Below are 19,885 nucleotides of genomic sequence, written 5' to 3'. Positions count from 1 at the left end.
AATGGCCCAGCTAGAGCTCGGACCTGAAGCCGATTGAAAATCTGTGGGGTGGTCTGAAGAGGGCCATGCACAGGAGATGCCCTCGCAATCTGACAGATTGTGAGTGATTTTGCAAAGAAGAGTGGGCAAATATTGCCAAATTAAGATGTGCCATGCTGATAGACTCATACCCAAAAAGACTGAGTGCTGTAATAAAATCAAAAGGTGCTTCAACAAAGTATTAGTTTAAGGGTGTGCATACTTATGAAACCATACTATTTTAGTTTTTAATTTTTACTTCCCTCCACCTAAAAGATTTCAGTTTATTGTTCAACTGAGTTGTATAGTTTATAGGTCACATTAACCACTTAAGGACCGCCCGCCGTCGTTATACGTCGGTACTTTGGTACTTTATAGCTGCCATAGCCCCCAACATTTTTAAAAATGGTTGGCGGTCCTCTTTCAGATAAAAGTGGTCTCAGCGGCAGATTCGCCACAAGATCACTTTTATCGGGGACGGGAGAGGGCGCCGCGCTCTGGTCATTTCCTCCGCTTACCGGAGCCGATGGTAGTGGCGGAGACGATCGTGTCTGGATGCCTGGATGCCGAGTGAGGGAAAGATGGCCCCCATTCGGCTCCATAGCATTGGAGGGTGGAAGCAACGTCAAGTGTCACTTCCGTCCAATGCTTGTAAAAAAAAAAAAAAAAAATGATATTTATTTATTTTTATATTGCAGTTTAGTGTAAATATGAGATCTGAGGTCTTTTTGACCCCAGATCTCACATTTAAGAGGTCTTGTCATGCTTTTTTTTCTATTACAAGGGATGTTTACATTCCTTGTAATAGGAATAAAAGTGACCCAATTTTTTTTTTGTAATTATAATTTTTATTAGTTCAAAAAGCAATAAAGGTACAACAGGTACATCACAGAGTGTACATCAAATAACAATAAAGAAGTACACAAGAAATCAAAGCTTAGGAACAAATATCCATAACACAGTATCAAAACTTTTTTTTAGCATACTACGTATAGAGGACATTAACAGTTAACAAAGGGCAAAAGCACAAATTACAGGGCTTAAATATGTGGATGCCATCTCACAATGAAGGGATCTACAGGAGAGCAATACAAAGGAAAGAAGATGTAACGAAAATCATATTCAATCTTCAAATTATATTCAGTTCATATGATCCCCATATTTCGATTGGTTTCAGAGCTCCCAAATTTTGTTAAACTGACAGACCGTGTCATGTACCATGGCTGTGAGAAATTCCATCCTTCTGACTTCTGCTACAAGTTGTAGGAATTGTAGGTGGGGGGGGGGGGGGGGGTAGACAGCCAACATATCGGTATAGGCCCTCTTGGCAGCTAGAAGTATGTAGGAGGTCAAACGTTTAGTTACATAGTAGGTGAGGTTGAAAAAAGACACAAGTCCATCAAGTCCAACCTATGTATGTGATTATGCGTCAGTATTACATTACATATCCCTGTATGTTGCGGTCATTCAGGTGATTATCTAATAGTTTCTTGAAGCTATCAATGCTCCCCGCTGAGACCACCGCCTGTGGAAGGGAATTCCACATCCTTGCCGCTCTTACAGTAAAGAACCCTCTACGTAGTTTAAGGTTAAACCTCTTTTCTTCTAATTGTAATGAGTGGCCACGAGTCTTATTAAACTCTCTTCTGCGAAAAAGTTTTATCCCTATTGTGGGGTCACCAGTATTTGTAAATTGAAATCATATCCCCTCTCAAGTGTCTCTTCTCCAGAGAGAATAAGTTCAGTGCTCGCAACCTTTCCTCATAACTAAGATCCTCCAGACCCTTTATTAGCTTTGTTGCCCTTCTTTGTACTCGCTCCATTTCCAGTACGTCCCTCCTGAGGACTGGTGCCCAGAACTGGACAGCATACTCCAGGTGCGGCTGGACCAGAGTCTTGTAGAGCGGGAGAATTATCGTTTTATCTCTGGAGTTGATCCCCCTTTTAATGCATGCCAATATTCTGTTTGCTTTATTAGCAGCAGCTTGGCATTGCATGCCATTGCTGAGCCTATCATCTACTAGGACCCCCAGGTCCTTTTCCATCCTAGATTCCCCCAGAGGTTCTCCCCCCAGTGTATAGATTGCATTCATATTTTTGCCACCCAAATGCATTATTTTACATTTTTCTACATTGAACCTCATTTGCCATGTAGTCGCCCACCCCATTAATTTGTTCAGGTCTTTTTGCAAGATTTCCACATCCTGCGGAGAAGTTATTGCCCTGCTTAGCTTAGTATCATCTGCAAATACAGAGATTGAACTGTTTATCCCATCCTCCAGGTCATTTATGAACAAATTAAATAGGTTTGGTCCCAGCACAGAACCCTGGGGAACCCCACTACCCACCCCTGACCATTCTGAGTACTCCCCATTTATCACCACCCTCTGAACACGCCCTTGTAGCCAGTTTTCAATCCATGTACTCACCCTATGGTCCATGCCAACGCACCTTATTTTGTACAGTAAACGTTTATGGGGAACTGTGTCAAATGCTTTTGCAAAATCCAGATACACCACGTCTACGGGCCTTCCTTTATCTAGATGGCAACTCACCTCCTCATAGAAGGTTAATAGATTGGTTTAGAAATACCTGGAAAGGGGAGCCCAAGCAAATAATGGATAGGATCTAAGGGGAGTGGCAGACCTGTCACACTCTGCAGCGTTTGCATAACTTCTAACCAAAATACCTGTATAAATGAACAAGTCCAAAAAATATGAAAGCGTAAACCTGTCTCCTTACCACACCTCCAACACTTAGGTGAGAGGGTGGGATTCACATGATGAATATACTCCGGGGTCTTGTACCAAAACATTAAGATCTTCACCGCCGTCTCCCTCTGAACCACACATTTAGAGGACTTAAAAGTTGATAACCACATTTTAGGCCCATATTTGCATAGGGATAGTAGTCCCAATAGCATATTCCATTTACGCATATACAAGCGGAGATCAGCTAGCACCTTTGTGGATTCATGCAGAATATGGTATATGGAGGATATCAAATGTAATTAGTGAGGACCCTCAGCACATAGATGTTCAAAGGGAAGTGGGTAAGTCCAGGTTGAGAGTCGGGGATAGTGAGTGAAAGAAATGTCTAACTTGAAGGTAGAAATAGAATAGGCTTTGAGGGATAGAAATTTTTTCTTGTAGGGTCGCAAAGATATGGAATTTGCAAGTGACCGGATGTACCAGGTTACATAACTGGAAGAGGGGTGTCTGCATCCAGGGCAGCAGGCATCCAAAGGCCAGACTGTATTGCAAAGCCGGGTTTAACAATATGTTAGATAGAAGATGGCATGGTGAGGAGAGTGAGTATTTAATCACACATTTACCCCATAAAGACTTGGTGGATAACATCAGTGCTAAGCACATATTTTTCAATACAGGATCATTTAGTAGGGAGCGGGACCATACTAGAGAGCAGGGATGTACCGGATATATGGCACCCCTCTCAATTTCTGACCACCTGAAATGACCAGGAGACTAAAATAAATAAATAAAATTTAAAGCGCCCCATCCCACGAGCTTGCGCATAGAAGTGAACGCATATGTAAGTCACACCCGCATATGAAAACAGTGTTCAAACCACACACGTCAGGTATCGCTGTGATTGTTAGAGCAAGAGCAATCATTCTAGCACTAGACCTCTTCTGTAAACTGTAACTGGTAACCTGTAGAAATTTTTAAACGTTGCCAATGGAGATTTTTAAGTGCCATAATGTGTCGCCATTACACGAGCGGGTGCAATTTTGAAGTGTGACTTGTTAGGTTTCAATTTACTCAGCGTAACATTATCTTTCACAATATATAAAAAAATTGGGCTAACTTTACTGGTGTCTTATTTTTTGATTAAAAAAGTGTATTTTTTCCAAATAACCTGCGCTTGTAAGACCGATGCGCGAATACAGTGTGACATAAAGTATTGCAACAACCGCCTTTTATTCTCTAGGGTGTTAGAAATATATATATATATATATATATATATATATATATATATATATATAATGTTTGGGGGTTCTAAGTAATTTTCTAGCAAGAAAAAATAAAGGTGGAAAAAGTTCTGAAATGATTTATCTTTGTCTCATTTTTTTACATCACAGAAACCTTACATTTTAACAGGGGTGTGTAGACTTTTACACTGTATATATTTATGGCAAATGTCTGTGCAAGTTTCTGTGGGTGGTGCCTTAAAAATCGGTGGTTGCTTTCTAGTTTTGTTTTGTTTTAAACAAATCTATCAGGATAAAATATGGGAACTTCCACTGCTGATTGCTGTACTTGTGAGTACAGCATGTGCTCCTTTGTTGTCATCCCTATCTTTACTTTACCATTTGGTAAATCACTGGCTTGAAACAAGCATGTGTATGTCAGATTTGAAAATAATATGCACATGATTGTTAAGAGCTTGGTGACCCCTGCTAATGAATACAGTTTAACAATGCTAGCCATGCACCTTCAAGAGCAAGCCAGCAACGGAAGCTTTCATACTTCTACAGTGACTATACGCTTTCAGTTTAGATTTTTCTAAAAAAAAAAAAAAAAATTGTAATTGCATATGTTACCAATCAATACTATTAATTGTTCTACTGTATATTAAAAGAGCAGCAAAATATGACTTTTGTTTTAAAGCACGTCGTTTGCTTCAAATAAATGTTAAAGCAACTGCAGAAAAGAAGATGGGTGTCTAATGGTTAAAGCTTTAATTTTAATTTCTTCCTCCTTCCAGCACTGTTTATCAGGTGCTATTAGTGAGCTGCCATTAACAGCTGTGCGGCTACACAGTGTTGCAGATGAAAGCTGCTGCAGGGTCCCTGATTACAAAAATTAAATAGTGTGTATTGGCTTTCTGCTGCTTCTCTGCAGGAAATCTCACTCATAATTCCTTTGCATCTAGACTCAGCAGGAGAAGATTGACAGCATTGAAGACCATGTCAACACTGCTGCTGTGAATGTTGAAGAGGGAACCAAAAACCTGGGGAAGGTAGGAATATTCCCCTGCTGTTGAATCAATGGTACTCTGCCTACTAGCAATCTTCTGTATTAACCCAATTGATCTGCCGTCTTTAATGCTGAGGGAAACAGCAATTAAGGAAATAAGAAAGGAATGACACATGGGTAGGAAGGAGGGCTTAGTACAGAAGAAATCAATCTCTGCTGTGATATGCTATCACATTCATTCTTTAAGTACTAAGAAGCAGACATCCTGCACATGGCACAAAGTTAAATTCTTTTTTTTTTTAAACTAAATTCAGAGTTAAGATATCGCTAAATGGCTAAGGATGCTCTATATTATAAGCCGCATAAATGCACAGTACATGTTTCATTACTGCTTTGGATTACAGACCACTTCATAAAATCTGAGCTATACTGAAACATTCAACATGTTTATTACACCTACTGGTGTATGCTTACTTTAAAAAACACAAATTTGAAAGTCTTGGTGGTACAGATAATTTATGTTTATTAATATTATGAATAGCGGTATGAAAAATATAACAGAGTATACGGTACAGAGTGGAGGAGTATGGTATGTACTGCATAGAGTATAGTATCGGTCAGTCTGGAGTATTGCATTTATGGTACTGTGTTTGGAGAAGACACCCCATTACTGAACCCTGCGCACTTGGCACCTACACCCACATCATGTCTTGGCACGCCCACACTATCTCAGGGCTTCTATTGATGGATCAGCAGGCTGAAACTTGGGCAGATCTGCACATACTCTACTCCCTTCTTAATACTATACATGACTCTGGCCCATTTATCCATATGAATACGTCAAACTGTGAGAGACTGTTGTAGGCTGCCATGACTGTTGTAGGCTGCCTCTTCAAAATGAGAGTTTGTGTGTCCTGTAGGAATTAATGGGGCTGCAGCATACAAACTCTCATTTTGAAGAGGAACCAGGTGGGGCCATGCAAGAGGAGATTGCTGTATCTGGGAGGGAGGTATTGCTAGTGGGCTGCATGCAGAGGGATGGCAGGATTTATTAAAAGGTAACTTCAATCAAAGGAGAAGTTGTCCTTCAAGGGGGTAGGGATGGGAGGAGAGGAACTAAAAAAATAGGACTTCCTAGCGCCTACATGGCAGAATACTAGTGATAGAGCTCCACCTCAGACCACTCCTTCAGGACCACTGAAAAGCACAATAGAGAACAAGGCATTCCAGTATTCTCCTTTTTTTCTCCACATACTTTGCACCTCATACTGCTAGTGACTTCCTAGCGCCTACATGGCAGAATACTAGTGATAGAGCTCCACCTCAGACCACTCCTTCAGGACCACTGAAAAGCACAATAGAGAACAAAGCATTCAAGTATTCTCCTTTTTTTCTCCACATACTTTGCACCTCATACTGCTAGTGAATGGTGCATTGTCTCTACCTATGCCTCAGTGCAGCAATCCACCTGGGTTCAGGCTCTCCCAGACGCAGTGCCTGTCCTCCGACAAATTCTGGGAGTTGCTCTGTGGGTCACTTGCATGAAGTAAGGCATTTATTTGGGTGAAAGCAAGATGAGTAGTGTGCACCTTTATTGTTTTAACTTGCCTATGTTTTGCTGGATCTGCTGGCTGCTTTTATGTTTTTGCTTTAGGCTTGCTTCCTTTTCTGTGTCTTTCTTTTCATCTACCTTGCTGCCTCTTTTTCTGTTACACCACTGGATCTCACACATGTAGTTGCCCAGTGGCAGTTGCAGGTAGGGAGGGCCTAGCAGCTGTAAATTCCTCCCCCTCTTTAAAATGATGGGGGCCATTACATCACCTCTCTTTGCAGAGAGGCCACATATTTTGACAACAGAGGTGATCCTGTATTTTCAGCACGTTGAGCAGGGCGGGTTCTGCAGTGGACCTCTTAGTCGTGATGCCTACCTTTTTCAACTTAATCTATGTTAGCCTACCACTGTATTCTCTCTAGCTGCTCACCTTTGCCACTAGTCACTTGCCACCTTCACAAGACCCTCACATGCCTGCTAGGTAAAGAACCTTTGGTCAGGTAAGCTTGGATGTAAAATAGTGCACCTAACACTGGTTACATTTCTCTTCTGGCCCTGTGTACATGCATGCTCTAAAAGATCCAAGGGATCTTCAAAACATTATGAAGAGCTGGATGATGAACACAGAAGACACTCATCTTGGGCCAGGAAACATCATCACTCTTCCTCTTCTCTGGATCGCTTTGGGGCAAAACATGTTGAGCCTGTGGTTCTGCCCCTATAGTGAGCAAGCTGGTTTTCAGAGACTGTCTAGGACAGTGGTTCTCAACTCCTGTCCTCGGGACCCACCAACAGGCCGGGTTTGCAAGATAACTGAAATCCATCACAGGTGATATCATTTGCTGCTCAGTGATTGCAGTATTCTAGTCTGCATCTCCCCAAGGTAATACTTAAATTCTGGCCTGTTAGTGGGTCCTGAGGACCGGAGTTGAGAACCACTGGTCTAGGAGATTTAGCTATTAACTGAGATAAAGAAAGCCAGTTGTTGGCCACCCCTGCCTTAAACAAGTTATCAGTGATTCATTTTTAGAATTGGTTACTAACCTCTCAGCGCCAGCACCCACTTAGTCCCCTGCTTGAAGAATGATAGCCCAGTTCAGCCAGGCCCTTCTACGGACCATTCATCCTCTCCGCCCTCTGCTTCAGTATCACTCTCAAGTCAGCAACAGACAGAAGAACCTACCTCCTCTTTGGAAGAAAGAAACAAAGCCCTTGGGGTTTAACTGTACATTAGATCAGCCATAAGCCATGCGGTCAAGCAGGCCATAGGCTGGAAAGAGACCGCAGCCTCTTTAGAAAACTAGGAAATATTTCCCTTATCTTAAAAAATGGCAACCCTTTTTTGCGCTAATGTAATACATTAAAGAACTACATACAACGATACTTCTCCATTCTCCAACCAGTTGGAGAAGAAGGTAAATTGGGACTTTAATTGTGCCTTAAAGAGGACATATACAAATATAAAAACAAATCTAACTTTATAACAAAGTTAAAATCCCGTTAAAAAGAGTACACAAAAGATCCATCACATGCTAGTGGACAAAAAAGAAGGTCTCCCCAAATACTGTACTGCCCTTGACATATCAAAGCCTTTGTCATCAAGTAACAAAAACAACCCCATAAGGGCTGTGATCAGAGAGATTTTTTTTCGACGTGTTTCACGGTCGCAGCTGCTTCCTCAGGGTTTCAAATCTCTCAATCTGGCAATATGCCTAATATGGACAATTTAGGTCTTCAAACATAACATACAAATACATGTTAGGTGCATACAAAATATGTATAGTCCCTTATCACCTTATCCCATAGGACAAAGGGAGCAATCCATCAAGGCAAGAAAAAAAAAGGCTGGTTGACACAGCAACTCGCTCCTCAGAGAGGTGGATCCAATCATGCTGTGAGGCAAGAGGAATTGTAATAGACCTGGGGGTAGTTTACCGAGGCGGACCAATTGTCATGAAAGTTTCGGGATCACAACATTGACACACCTTCAGTCAGATCATGGGCTTATGGAGCTTCCCTCAATTGGACCTTTTTGTATCAGTGGACAACTGCAAACTACAGTACCCAGATTCCTGTCAGTGAAGTTGTACTCTGGCTTTTTCCTTCCTTCTGATACCTCTCATTGTGAGGTTTCCGTCGCTTTTGTGGGAGAAGTTAATGGTCCTAGCTATTTGGCCTTATTGGCCGAGAAGACCATTCACCTCAGCCCTTGTCCTCGAGTTCCAAATACCTTCTTCCCTCATCTTCTAACACAGAGAGAGTTTGTCCACCCAAGCTCACCCTGCAAGTTTGGCTGTTGAGTTGAAGAGATTTGAAACCTTAGGCTGAAGTGATTTAATATACAGAGGCAACAACAGATTTTGCTGATTCCATCAGAAATTTTTGGACATCGATAGTAAGCATTTTGGGCCTTCAAGTACAGGATGGGGTAAATGCCCCCTTTGGGTTTTGGAATGGTCAGCAGTTGAAGTAAAGTTTTGGACAGGGTGGAGATGAATTCGAACACCTATTCATTTTTTTGTTTACTGTCTGTGCCCTCATTAGGGAGATTCACCCTCTCTATTTGTCCTGCTTACCGTTATTATTGAAAGTGAAAGTAATAGTACATTTTGAGTTATCCCCTGAAAAGTAATAGAGGGAAAATCTTCCAATGGGCAAATTAATTCTGGTGACCTGGGGGCCCCAAGGAATTCTCCTAATTTGCGGAGATCTTCTTGCACTTCCTGTTTCAGGTATGTGAAGTAAAGCTATATCTCCCCAATAGGACACAGATCGCAAAAAAAAAATCTGACAGGGGTTAGAACCCTCCCTTATTCTATCCAAATTGAATAAAAAGCTTGCTACTTTAAAATATACGCAGCAGGGACTGGGGTAATGACCCCTTTATCAAGTCAATGATGGAGGTCAGCTAGGTTCTGAGGAGATACTAGAAATTTAAAGGTTAGAAAACATGGAGGAGGCAGCAAACAAAACACTAGCTTGAGAATGCAAGACTTTCAAGTTTCCACAAAGACTAGTAGAGTAGAAAGTGGGGGTACACCTTCATGCCAAAGAGGGCTGGTCGGTGGATTTGGCACACCTGGAATGCTGAGTTTTGTAGGTGGAAGGAAAGCCAAGGTTGGGAGGGAGTCTCAGTATAGAAACTGAGGTTATAGTAAAGGCACACTTTTGAAATGTGATAAACTCGGAGGACTTGCAAGCCTGCTCCTTATGTTTCTTTCACTGGGGAAAGTGGCTACTCTTACCTCCTGAATGCATTCTCTGATTGAACAAGGTGACCTCACGTTCTCCACCTCATCAAATCAGAGAATGCTTTGCTTTCATTTCGAATATACAAAGCATTCTCCTAAAGTTGCCTTTGCCAAAGGGCCAACCTCCTGTGCTCATAATGCAGAAGAGCAGCTGCTCAGCACAGGACCCGGAAGCAAGCGGAGATCACTGAAGTAGCAGTGCCAATTTTGTTAGATTGTTCCAAGCTGAGCAAATGTAACCCCTTTAGCGGCTGTAGGATCAAGGGTGGGATATAGCCCTGGTAGAGGTGAAAGACTGATCTTGCAGTTTTAGGGTGTGGTATACCACCTCAATAGAGGCTGAAACTGTCTCTTTCAATTTAGGAGTAATAGTAGAAGACTGCGCTCCCACAGTAAAAAGCTCATCAGTCAGCAACTTGAGTGAGCAACTATAATACATAGTTACATAGGTTGAAAAAGACACAAGTCCATCTAGTTTAACCATAAAAAAATAAAATAAAAAATATCATACAATCCCATATACCCAATCCTATACCCACAGTTGATCCAGAGGAAGGCGAAAAAAACCCCCAGTAAAGCAGGATCCAATTTGCTACAGCAGGGGAAAAAACTCCTTCCTGATCCCAGAGAGGCAATCGGAATTTCCCTGGATCAACTTTACCTATAAATGTTAGTACCCAGTTATATTATGTACATTTAGGAAAGAATCCAGGCCTTTCTAAAGCAATCTACTGAGCTGACCAGAACCACCTCTGGAGGGAGTCTATTCCACATTTTCACACCTCTTACTGTGAAGAAACCTTTCCGTATTTGGAGATGAAATCTCTTTTCCTCTAGATGTAAAGAGTGCCCCCTTGTCCTCAGAGTTGACCGTAAAGTGAATAACTCAACACCAGGTTCACTATATGGACCCCTTATATATTTATACATGGTGATCATATCCCCCCTTAATCTCCTCTTCTCAAGAGTGAATAAATTCAGTTCCTCTAATCTTTCCTAATAGCTGAGCTCCTCTATGCCTTTTATCAGTTTGTTTGCCCTTCTTTGCCCTTTCTCCATTTCCCCGATATCCTTTTTGAGAACTGGTGCCCAAAACTGAACTGCATATTCCAGATGAGGTCTTACTAACCGCAGCTTGGCATTGCATGCTATTATTGAGCTTATGATTTACCAAAACCCCCAGATCCTTCTCCACCATTGATTCCCCCAGTTGTACTCCCCCTAAGTAAGCACTGTTGAAGCACTTGGAAGCAGCTGTCCACAGGTAGATGAATCGCTAGGACTGCAGAGGACTGCACAATAGTGGATTTGTGGCCTCTTTGGTCAAGGTAAGAGATAAGCTGGGCAATTTCTGGTATAAAGTCATGTGTGACTGTAGAAAAAAAATAACCTCCTCCTAGAGTGTAGCAGGCCCAGCAACACCCAATAGAGTACAGCGTCAGAGGACTCTGAGGAGGGGATAGACTCCAATACTAACGTGTAACCTGACTCCATTCTATGTACATCAGCACTAACAAGACCTGCCCCATGTTTAGAATCAGAACATGTTGCCCCAAATGTGGTAATCTAAGAACAGGCTGAAGATGGGAGGCTAGGTTTTAAGTGCCCACAGAATCTGGGCAGCTGGTAGCTGTCAAATAGAGCTGAAAAGTCGAGTGGGTAGAAATGACCAAGAATAATTACAGATGGGCAATATTAACAGATCTGGGATTGAAGTCCGATGTGGTTCGTAGCAGGAGCAGAAGAAAGAAAGGAAAGAAAGAGGTAATGTGCATATGCAATACTCCACTCAGCAGAATGACATCAGCATATAGTCCCACAGCATTAACTCCTTTCAAAGCAAACTAGCAGTGAAAGTGGAAACCAAAATAAAAATTAGGGTCTGAGTGGCCCACTCACAAAAGCAGCTCTTCAGAGACAGAGTGCCGAGGTAATGCAGGACTCTGGAAAGCACTCCTTAGCCAAGTTATCCAGAACCAGCCTGCAAAGTGCTTAAGCAGTAACCAGTGCAAGGGGTTAACTACCAAGTTCTTGCCACAGTGTCTGATCCAGGAGGGTCTGGTCACTGTAACACCAAAATGTGAGACTGAGGACAGCTGTACCAGCTAGCTGTGACAATGCAAAGAGACTTACTGCAGCTACACAGAAATTAATCTTAAAGAACAAAGTAGATTAAAACTTAAATCCGTAAAACTGAGAAAAGGTGTCCATTCTCATAGGACACTAGCCAAAAACAAAGGCATGCTGGTAGAAATAGAGGTTATCCCAGGGCTGGCCTACGTCTTTTTTTTTTGCTTACCAGTGTCTGTTTATCCCTGTATGCAGCAGCATAAGCCAAAGGTTTATGCCTCCCCCGGTCCCTAATGGGCGAGAAAGAAAATTAGTTGTAAATTGTCACTTATGATGTGTGTTGTATGCTTAAAAGTTTATGTAAATATCTTTTATTCACTTTTAGGCACTAAAATACAAGCTGGCAGTGCTTCCTGCAGCAGGCGCTCTCATTGGTGGTATAGTTGGAGGTCCGATTGGCTTGCTAGCTGGATTTAAAGTAGCAGGTGTTGCAGCTGCAATTGGCGGTGGCTTTCTAGGCTTCACAGGTGGAAAAATGTTGCAAAGAAAAAAGGAAAACTTTGAAAAGGAAGACGTTTGCGATACAAAAGATTCTGTCAAAGAAGAAGAAAAAGCCACCTGAAGGACTTATTTCAGTGATTTTTAAGGATGCCTTTTATTGGTAGAATGAAGTTGCAAAATGACAAGGCCGTTTGAGGCCCCTATTCAAGTACAGCGTAAGTACACCCAAAGTAAATTGTGTAACACCCAGGGTGCAATTAATGCAACAAAGAAAAATTTGAGTTGTTACAGTAACTAATTTCTAGTTTCTTCTCACAGTAACTTGTTAAATTACAGTGATTCTTGTCAAAGTGAAGAAATGTCATCAGCACACCAAGGATTCCTCAAAAGGGTCCAAAGCTTTATGTTCCTGGTCACATGGTAAACACACGACAGCATTTTGGAGCCACACAGGGGCCCATTGTCAGTCTTCATCACTTTCTTGACAAATGGGCCCTGCGTGGCTCCAGAACGTTGCTGTAGGTTTACCATGTGACTACAAAAACAAAGCTTTGGACCCTTTTGAGAAATCCTTGGTGTGCTGATGACATTTCTTCACTTTGATTGTCTACGGTTTCCAGCCTGTGGTTATTACAGCACCCAGCATTACTGATCAGCCATTTTCTTGAATGTGTGCATGGAGAATATTGCATTAGTGTAGTCTGCACACATCCCTGTTTTTCCTTTATTGCAGATGTCTTAAAGCAGTACTAAAGCTGAAAACAAAAACGTAATATATCGCAGCTTACCAACTCGCAAATATGGTGGCTGCATTGTTTTTTGGTTTTTTTCAGACTATCTTTACCTCTTTTAAAAAAAAAATTTCAATAAAGGTGAATATTTGGAGTGCGGCTAACCAGCTATACTATTTCATTTTCTGTTGCAAACAGAGCCAGCACCCTGTTTGATTGTGGAGACAGCTGATTTTGGGAGGGGTAATCTTCCTGGAGCGGTGAACTTCTACATATCTTTACATCTTTACCTTGATTTTTACCTGGTGATCCTGCCAGAAACACTTTTCTTGTCCCAGGGTGTCTCCACTCTGGATGGAGGACCAACAGAGATACTTTTGGACATCAGCATTGTCAATGTGAGTAGTGCTAGATACACTAGCAGATTTAGATTGACTTGACCGACAAATTAAAGCCAACCTCCAGCTAAGACTGTTTAAATAGTTAGAGCAACAGTGTATATACTTTTGAGGGATTATATATTCATTAATAAAAGCTGACCATTGTAGTAAGCACCCTTGTCAGAATTAAATAATTTATCTCCACCCTCTAACTACCACTTTTGCTGGTCAACTTGGCCAGTTAAAGGAAGTTGAAAAATAACAGACTTACTGGCAGGATAACAAGGTGAAAACAAGGTGAAAATAAGGGGAAAAGGGCTAACTAAAGAAATGCAGACACCACATGTAAGAACAATATAATACAATTTGAATGTTTTTCAGCTTTCTATACACAAAATATTACTATTGTGATTATTATAAACAGCTAACAACACACACACTGACAATTTAAAAACTATTGACCTTGAGGAGTGGTTTAGGAATAAGGTATTTATATTAAGGCAAATGGGCTTCGTGTATTTTTGATTACCTTTTAGTAATGACATTTTCTTTGCACAAAATGTAAAATAAATTTTGTAAATATATATGTAGTGTGGTGTCATGTAAATGTAAAATAAATTCTTATTCTAAATCAGCATCCATGTTTAAAACTTTCTAAGAACCTGTGCTGCCCTTGTGGAAGCTTGGTTGCATACTTGTTCTGTGATTTAAAGCGGAGTTCCGGCCACAGAATTTTTTTTTTCTGGCATCCCTTCAATGCATTGATAACCCCAATAAACTTTACATATGTTTGCTAGTGGATCTTAATTTTGTATATTTTTTATACTTACTATTTAGAAAATCCTCTTCTGGCCGTTGCCATGATGTTTGTGGGCATGTGAAGCCCAATTGCAATCTCTTCAACACTAACAGGCCAACAGGAAAAAAAAAACAACAGAACTGGGGTCTACCTGAAGGACCTTGCGCATGCAGCTGGCATCAGATGAGGCCCAAACAGCCACCTGATAAAACTTAGAGAACATATGTGAACCGAAGATCAGGTGGCAGCCTTGCAAATCTGGAAATTAGCCTGATGCGGTAAAGTCCAGAAAGCCCTCACAGATTTAGTGAGTTTTGACAGGAAAGGGTGGAACCCAAAACTTAAAAGTATAAGCTTAAATGATGGTCTGTCTGAGCCATTGAGAATTGTTGAAACAGGAAGCTGGTTCCCCTTTATGGAGACCGTCGGCAACGATAAAGAGAGAATCAGTATCTCTAATGGAAGCAGTGGTTGTGAGGTAGACATACATAAAGCATAGACTAGATCCAGACAATAAGGGAAGATCTCCTTCTGATGAGCTGGAGAACAGAGGGACAGAAGAACAATGCCCTGGTTAAGGTGAAAGGCCTAAACCACCTTAAGAAGAAAGGAGGCTCTAGGCCCCAAGACTACATTTTCCCTGTGTAAGACTGGAAATGTTTTTTTACAGGACAAAGCCACCAGCTCAGACACATGCCACCCAGCGGTGATGGCAATGAGAAATACAACCTTGTAAAAATGGAAATAGGAATATATCCCTGATAGGTTCAAACGGTGATTTTTATTCTATGGTTTCGCATATAAAGACACAAGGGTAGCCACATTAAAGACACCCAAAAGGAGTGGGAAGCTAATTTACAAGTGCCAAAAAATTATTCTTTGATGGTACTCGGGATCAAATGCTGACTCATTTGCAGAAAGGCCAAGATTCCTCTCATGGAGTATTTTCTGAGATGCAAGTTTCTTTTTTTTTTTATTATAATTTTATTTCCCATTTTCTGAATGGTAAAACATTAAGAAATATCCACAACTAACCATTCTTTTTAAAAGAAATAGAAAAAAAAACAATAATTAGCAGACCTTAAATATATCATAAGTGTCAAAAATTATAATTCCAACAAAACATTTACCAACAAGTGTAACTAATAATCGTTATCCACATCAGACAGCAACCCCTATCCCTTCTTCCTCCCTTCTCCCTATCTTAAATAAATTAACAAACAATAAATAACCCCCAGTATATTTTTTTATACTGTGAGTAAGGTTAAGATTACCCAAACTATTAATAGTATCGGCTTTAAAATTCCATTCTGTATATTTTAAATGTGAACATACAGTAAATTATGTATCTCCACCAAATGGTGGAGTACAGTCTATAAACTAATTTCAACACTAGGTTTTTCCACCCTTAGTTCAATATATAGGCACTAGTAATCCAGTGCCTCATAATGGCTCTTTGAGCTGTCAATATACAGTATCTCACAAAAGTGAGTACACCCCTCACATTTTTGTAAACATTTTATTGTATCTTTTCATGTGACAACACTGAAGAAATTACACTTTGCTACAATGTAAAGTAGTGAGTGTACAGCTTGTATAACAGTGTAAATTTGCTGTCCCCTCAAAATAACTCAACACACAGCCATTAATATCTAGACCGCTGGCAACAAACTGTCATGTGACTCGCTAGTGTTACAAGGTCTCAGGTGTGAATGGGGAGCAGGTGTGTTTAATTTGGTGTCATCGCTCTCACTCTCTCATACTGGTCACTGTTCAACATGGCACCTCATGGCAAAGAACTCTCTGAGGATCTGAAAAAAAGAATTGTGGCTCTACATAAAGATGGCCTAGGCTATAAGAAGATTCCCAAGACTCTGAAACTGAGCTGCAGTACGGTGGCCAAGACCATACAGCGGTTTAACAGGACAGGTTCCACTCATGGTTGACCAAAGAAGTTGAATGCTTGTGCTCAGCATCATATACAGAGGTTGTCTTTGGGAAATAGATGTATGAGTGCTGCCAGCATTGCTGCAGAGGTTGAAGGGGTGGGGGGTCAGCCTGTCAGTGCTCGGACCATACGCCGCACACTGCATCAAATTGGTCTGTATGGCTGTCGTCCCAGAACAAAGTCTCTTCTAAAGATGATGCACAAGAAAGCCTGCAAACAGTTTGCTGAAGACAAGCAGACTAAGGACATGGAGTGCTGGAACCATGTCCTGTGGTCTGATGAGACCAAGATAAACTTATTTGGTTCAAATGGTGTCAAATGTATGTCGCGGCAACCAGGTGAGGAGTACAAAGACAAGTGTGTCTTGCCTACAGACAAGCATGGTGGTGGGAGTGTCATAGTCTGGGGCTGCATGAGTGCTGCCGGCACTGGAGAGCTACAGTTCATTGAGGGAACCATGAATGCCAACATGTACTGTGACATACTAAAGCCAAGCATGATCCCCTCCCTTCGGAGACTGGACCGCAGGGCAGTATTCCAACATAACGACCCCAAACACACCTCCAAGATGACCACTGCCTTGCTAAAGAAGCTGAGGATAAAGGTGATGGACTTGGCAAGCATGTCTTCAGACCTAAACCCTATTGAGCATCTGCGGGGCATGCTTAAATGGAAGGTGGAGTGAGCACATGGTCTCTAACATCCACCAGCTCTGTGATGTCGTCATGGAGGGGTGGAAGAGGGCTCCAGTGGCAGCCTGTGAAGCTCTTGTGAACTCCATGCCCAAGAGGGTTAAGGCAGTGCTGGAAAATAATGGTGGCCACACAAAATATTGACACTTTGGGCCCAATTTGGACATTTTGACTTAGGGGTGTACTCACTTTTGTTGCCAATGGTTTAGACATTAATAGCTGTGTGTTGAGTTATTTTGAGGGGGCAGCAAATTTACACTGTTATACAAGCTGTACACCCACTACTTTACATTGTAGCAAAGTGTCATTTCGTGTTCTCACAGGAAATTATTGAATTAAATATTTACAAAAATGTAAGTGGTGTACTCATTTTTGTGAGATACTGTACATATATGAATCCACTGCAAATTAGTTATCTGGCTATTTATAGTTCCCATTGCTTCAACCTGGCTAAAGCTGAACAGTAACATCAAAGGGTCTTTGTGAACGATAATTCATGTAACCAAATTTATATATCCCAAAACTTGCTCCAAAAAGAATTAAATCTTCGGGCAATGCCAGCATGGGTCTATATAAATTACTTTTTGGACATATTCCTGCATACGGCAATCAGGGATTTATTATAAGCAGGATGTATACTCTATGCATAATATTACAGCTACATAGTCTGGTTAAACCCAGATCCTTCTCCGCAAATGATTCTTCCAGTTGTACTACTCCTAGTAAGTAAGATACATGCATATTCTTAGGCCCCACGTGCAAAACTTTACATTTTTTCAACATTAACCGCTTGCTGACCAGCCGCCGTCATTATACTGCAGCAGGTCGGCACAATCCCGTGAACCGTTGTAGCTATACGTCGGCTCGCAGGATCGGGATAGCAGGTGCGTGCGTGTCCGCTGCACAGCGGAGGTGCCGATGCTCGTGGCCAAGGGTCGCGATGACCGCCGGCCACGAGCAATCGTGAGCAGGAGACACAGAACACACACTTCCCTGTTCTGTTCTGACAGGAGTGACAGATTGTTCCTGTTAGCTAGGAACCACGATCCGTCACTTGCTCTAGTTAGTCCCCTCCCCTTCAGTTAGAATCACCCCCCAGGGAACATAGTTAACCCCTTGATCGCCCCCTAATGTTAAACCCTTCACTGCCAGTGACATTTATACAGTAGTCAATGCATTTTTATAGCACTGATCGCTGTATAAATGCCAGTGGTCCCAAAAATGTGTCAGAATTGTCCGATGTGTTTCCGCCATAATGTCGCAGTCACAATAAAAATCGCAGATCACCGCCATTATTAGTAAAAAAAAAAAAAAAAATTAATAAAAATGCTATAAATCTATCCCCTATTTTGTAGACGCTATAACTTTTGTGCAAACCAATTAATATAGGTTATGATTTTTTTTTTTTTTTACCAAAAATATGTAGAAGAATACATATCGGCCTAAACTGAGAGAAAATTTGCTTTAAAAAAAAAAAATGGGGATATATTTTTATAGGACAAAGTACAAAATATTGTGTTTTTTTCAAAATTGTCGCTCTTTTTTTGTTTATAGCGCAAAAAATAAAAACCGCAGAGGAGATCAAATACCACCAAAAGAAAGCTCTATTTGTGGGAAACTGAGAGAAAATTTGCTTTAAAAAAAAAAAATGGGGATATATTTTTATAGGACAAAGTACAAAATATTGTGTTTTTTTCAAAATTGTCGCTCTTTTTTTGTTTATAGCGCAAAAAATAAAAACCGCAGAGGAGATCAAATACCACCAAAAGAAAGCTCTATTTGTGGGAAAAAAAGACGTCAATTTTGTTTGGGTGCAACTTCGCACGACCGCACAATTGTCAGTTAAAGCGACGCAGTGCCGAATTGCGATAAATGGCCCGGTCTGCAGCCAAATTTTCCGGGGCCTAAGTGGTTAAACCTCATTTGCCACATATTTGCCCAAATAAAAAGTGCATTGAAGTCGACTTGTAAGTTAGAGACATTCGTAAGGATGTTTTCCCACTGCATAGCTTGGTGTCACCTGCAAAGACTGAAATTGTACTTTTAATCTCAGACCCTATATCATTTATAAATACATTAAAAAATAAGGTTCCCAACACTGAACCTTAGGGTACACCATTGATAACCCTAGACCATTCAGAGTAAGAATCATTAACTACTGCTCTCTGAATTCTGTCTTGTAGCCAGTTTTCTATTAATTTACAAACTGATTTTTCCAAGCCTATAGACTTTACCTTACACATTAGCCGTGTGTGCGGAACTGTGTCAAATGTTTTTGCGAAATCCAAGTATACTACATCCACAGCCATCCACAGCAAACCTCTAAGGTTTTACTTACCTCCTCATGAAAAGAAATCAGATTTGTTTGACAACTTCTACCTTTCATTAATTCATGCTGTCTGTTGCTTAAAATATTTTTTTCCAGCAAGAACTCATCTATGTAGTCTTTTATTAACAGCTTCATGCCAATTGTACATAAATATGCGGCCCCACTGGACTAGGCTTTTTTCCGTGGGGCCGAATATTTGCGTATCTCCCAGCACAGAGACCGTTATCTGGTGCTCTCCTGCGCGAATCTCCGTAACTATACGGCGGCTCGCGCAGGCGTAGTTGCAGGCAGGCGCACACTCGCTGCGGGAGCGTGCCCGCGGGTCGGGCAAACTTGATGTCTGCCGACGACCCACGATTGTCTAGTAAACAGGCAGAACAGGGATCTGCCAGGGTAAACAAGCGGATCCCTGTTCTGACAGGGGACATGTCAGGGATCCATTGTTCCCAGTGATTGGGAACAGTGATCTCTGTCATGTCCCTGGCAGCCCATCCCCCTACAGTTTCAAAATGTATGAAAGCATCAAAGGGGATTAGTTTGAAGAGGACAGCTAACTGATGCTGTACACATATTCATTAACCACTTGCCGACCGGCTCACACAGATATACGTCGGCAAAATGGCTCTCCTGTGCAAACTGACGTACCTGTACGTCAGTCCGCAAAAACAGGATAG

At 41.4% G+C, this 19,885-nt stretch overlaps 1 protein-coding gene across 3 annotated transcripts in view; it reads left to right on the top strand.

Annotated features, from left to right (window-relative positions):
• The window catches only part of STX17 (syntaxin 17), a 252,011-nt gene extending 237,769 nt beyond the window's left edge, over positions 1 to 14,242 (top strand). For all 3 annotated transcript variants that reach the window (XM_073630647.1, XM_073630645.1, XM_073630646.1), the window contains 2 exons: positions 4,915 to 5,001; positions 12,217 to 14,242. In XM_073630647.1, coding sequence (XP_073486748.1) covers positions 4,915 to 5,001; positions 12,217 to 12,453 — 324 coding nt within the window. In that variant the 3' untranslated portion in view covers positions 12,454 to 14,242. The remainder of the gene's footprint in view (positions 1 to 4,914; positions 5,002 to 12,216) is intronic.
• Positions 14,243 to 19,885: the final 5,643 nt, after the last annotated feature.

The sequence above is a fragment of the Aquarana catesbeiana genome, linkage group LG05 (assembly GCF_042186555.1).
Source record: "Aquarana catesbeiana isolate 2022-GZ linkage group LG05, ASM4218655v1, whole genome shotgun sequence".
Classification (NCBI taxonomy): domain Eukaryota; kingdom Metazoa; phylum Chordata; class Amphibia; order Anura; family Ranidae; genus Aquarana; species Aquarana catesbeiana.
Note: the sequence above shows the minus strand (reverse complement) of the source record. Positions and strands in the feature narration are given on the sequence as shown.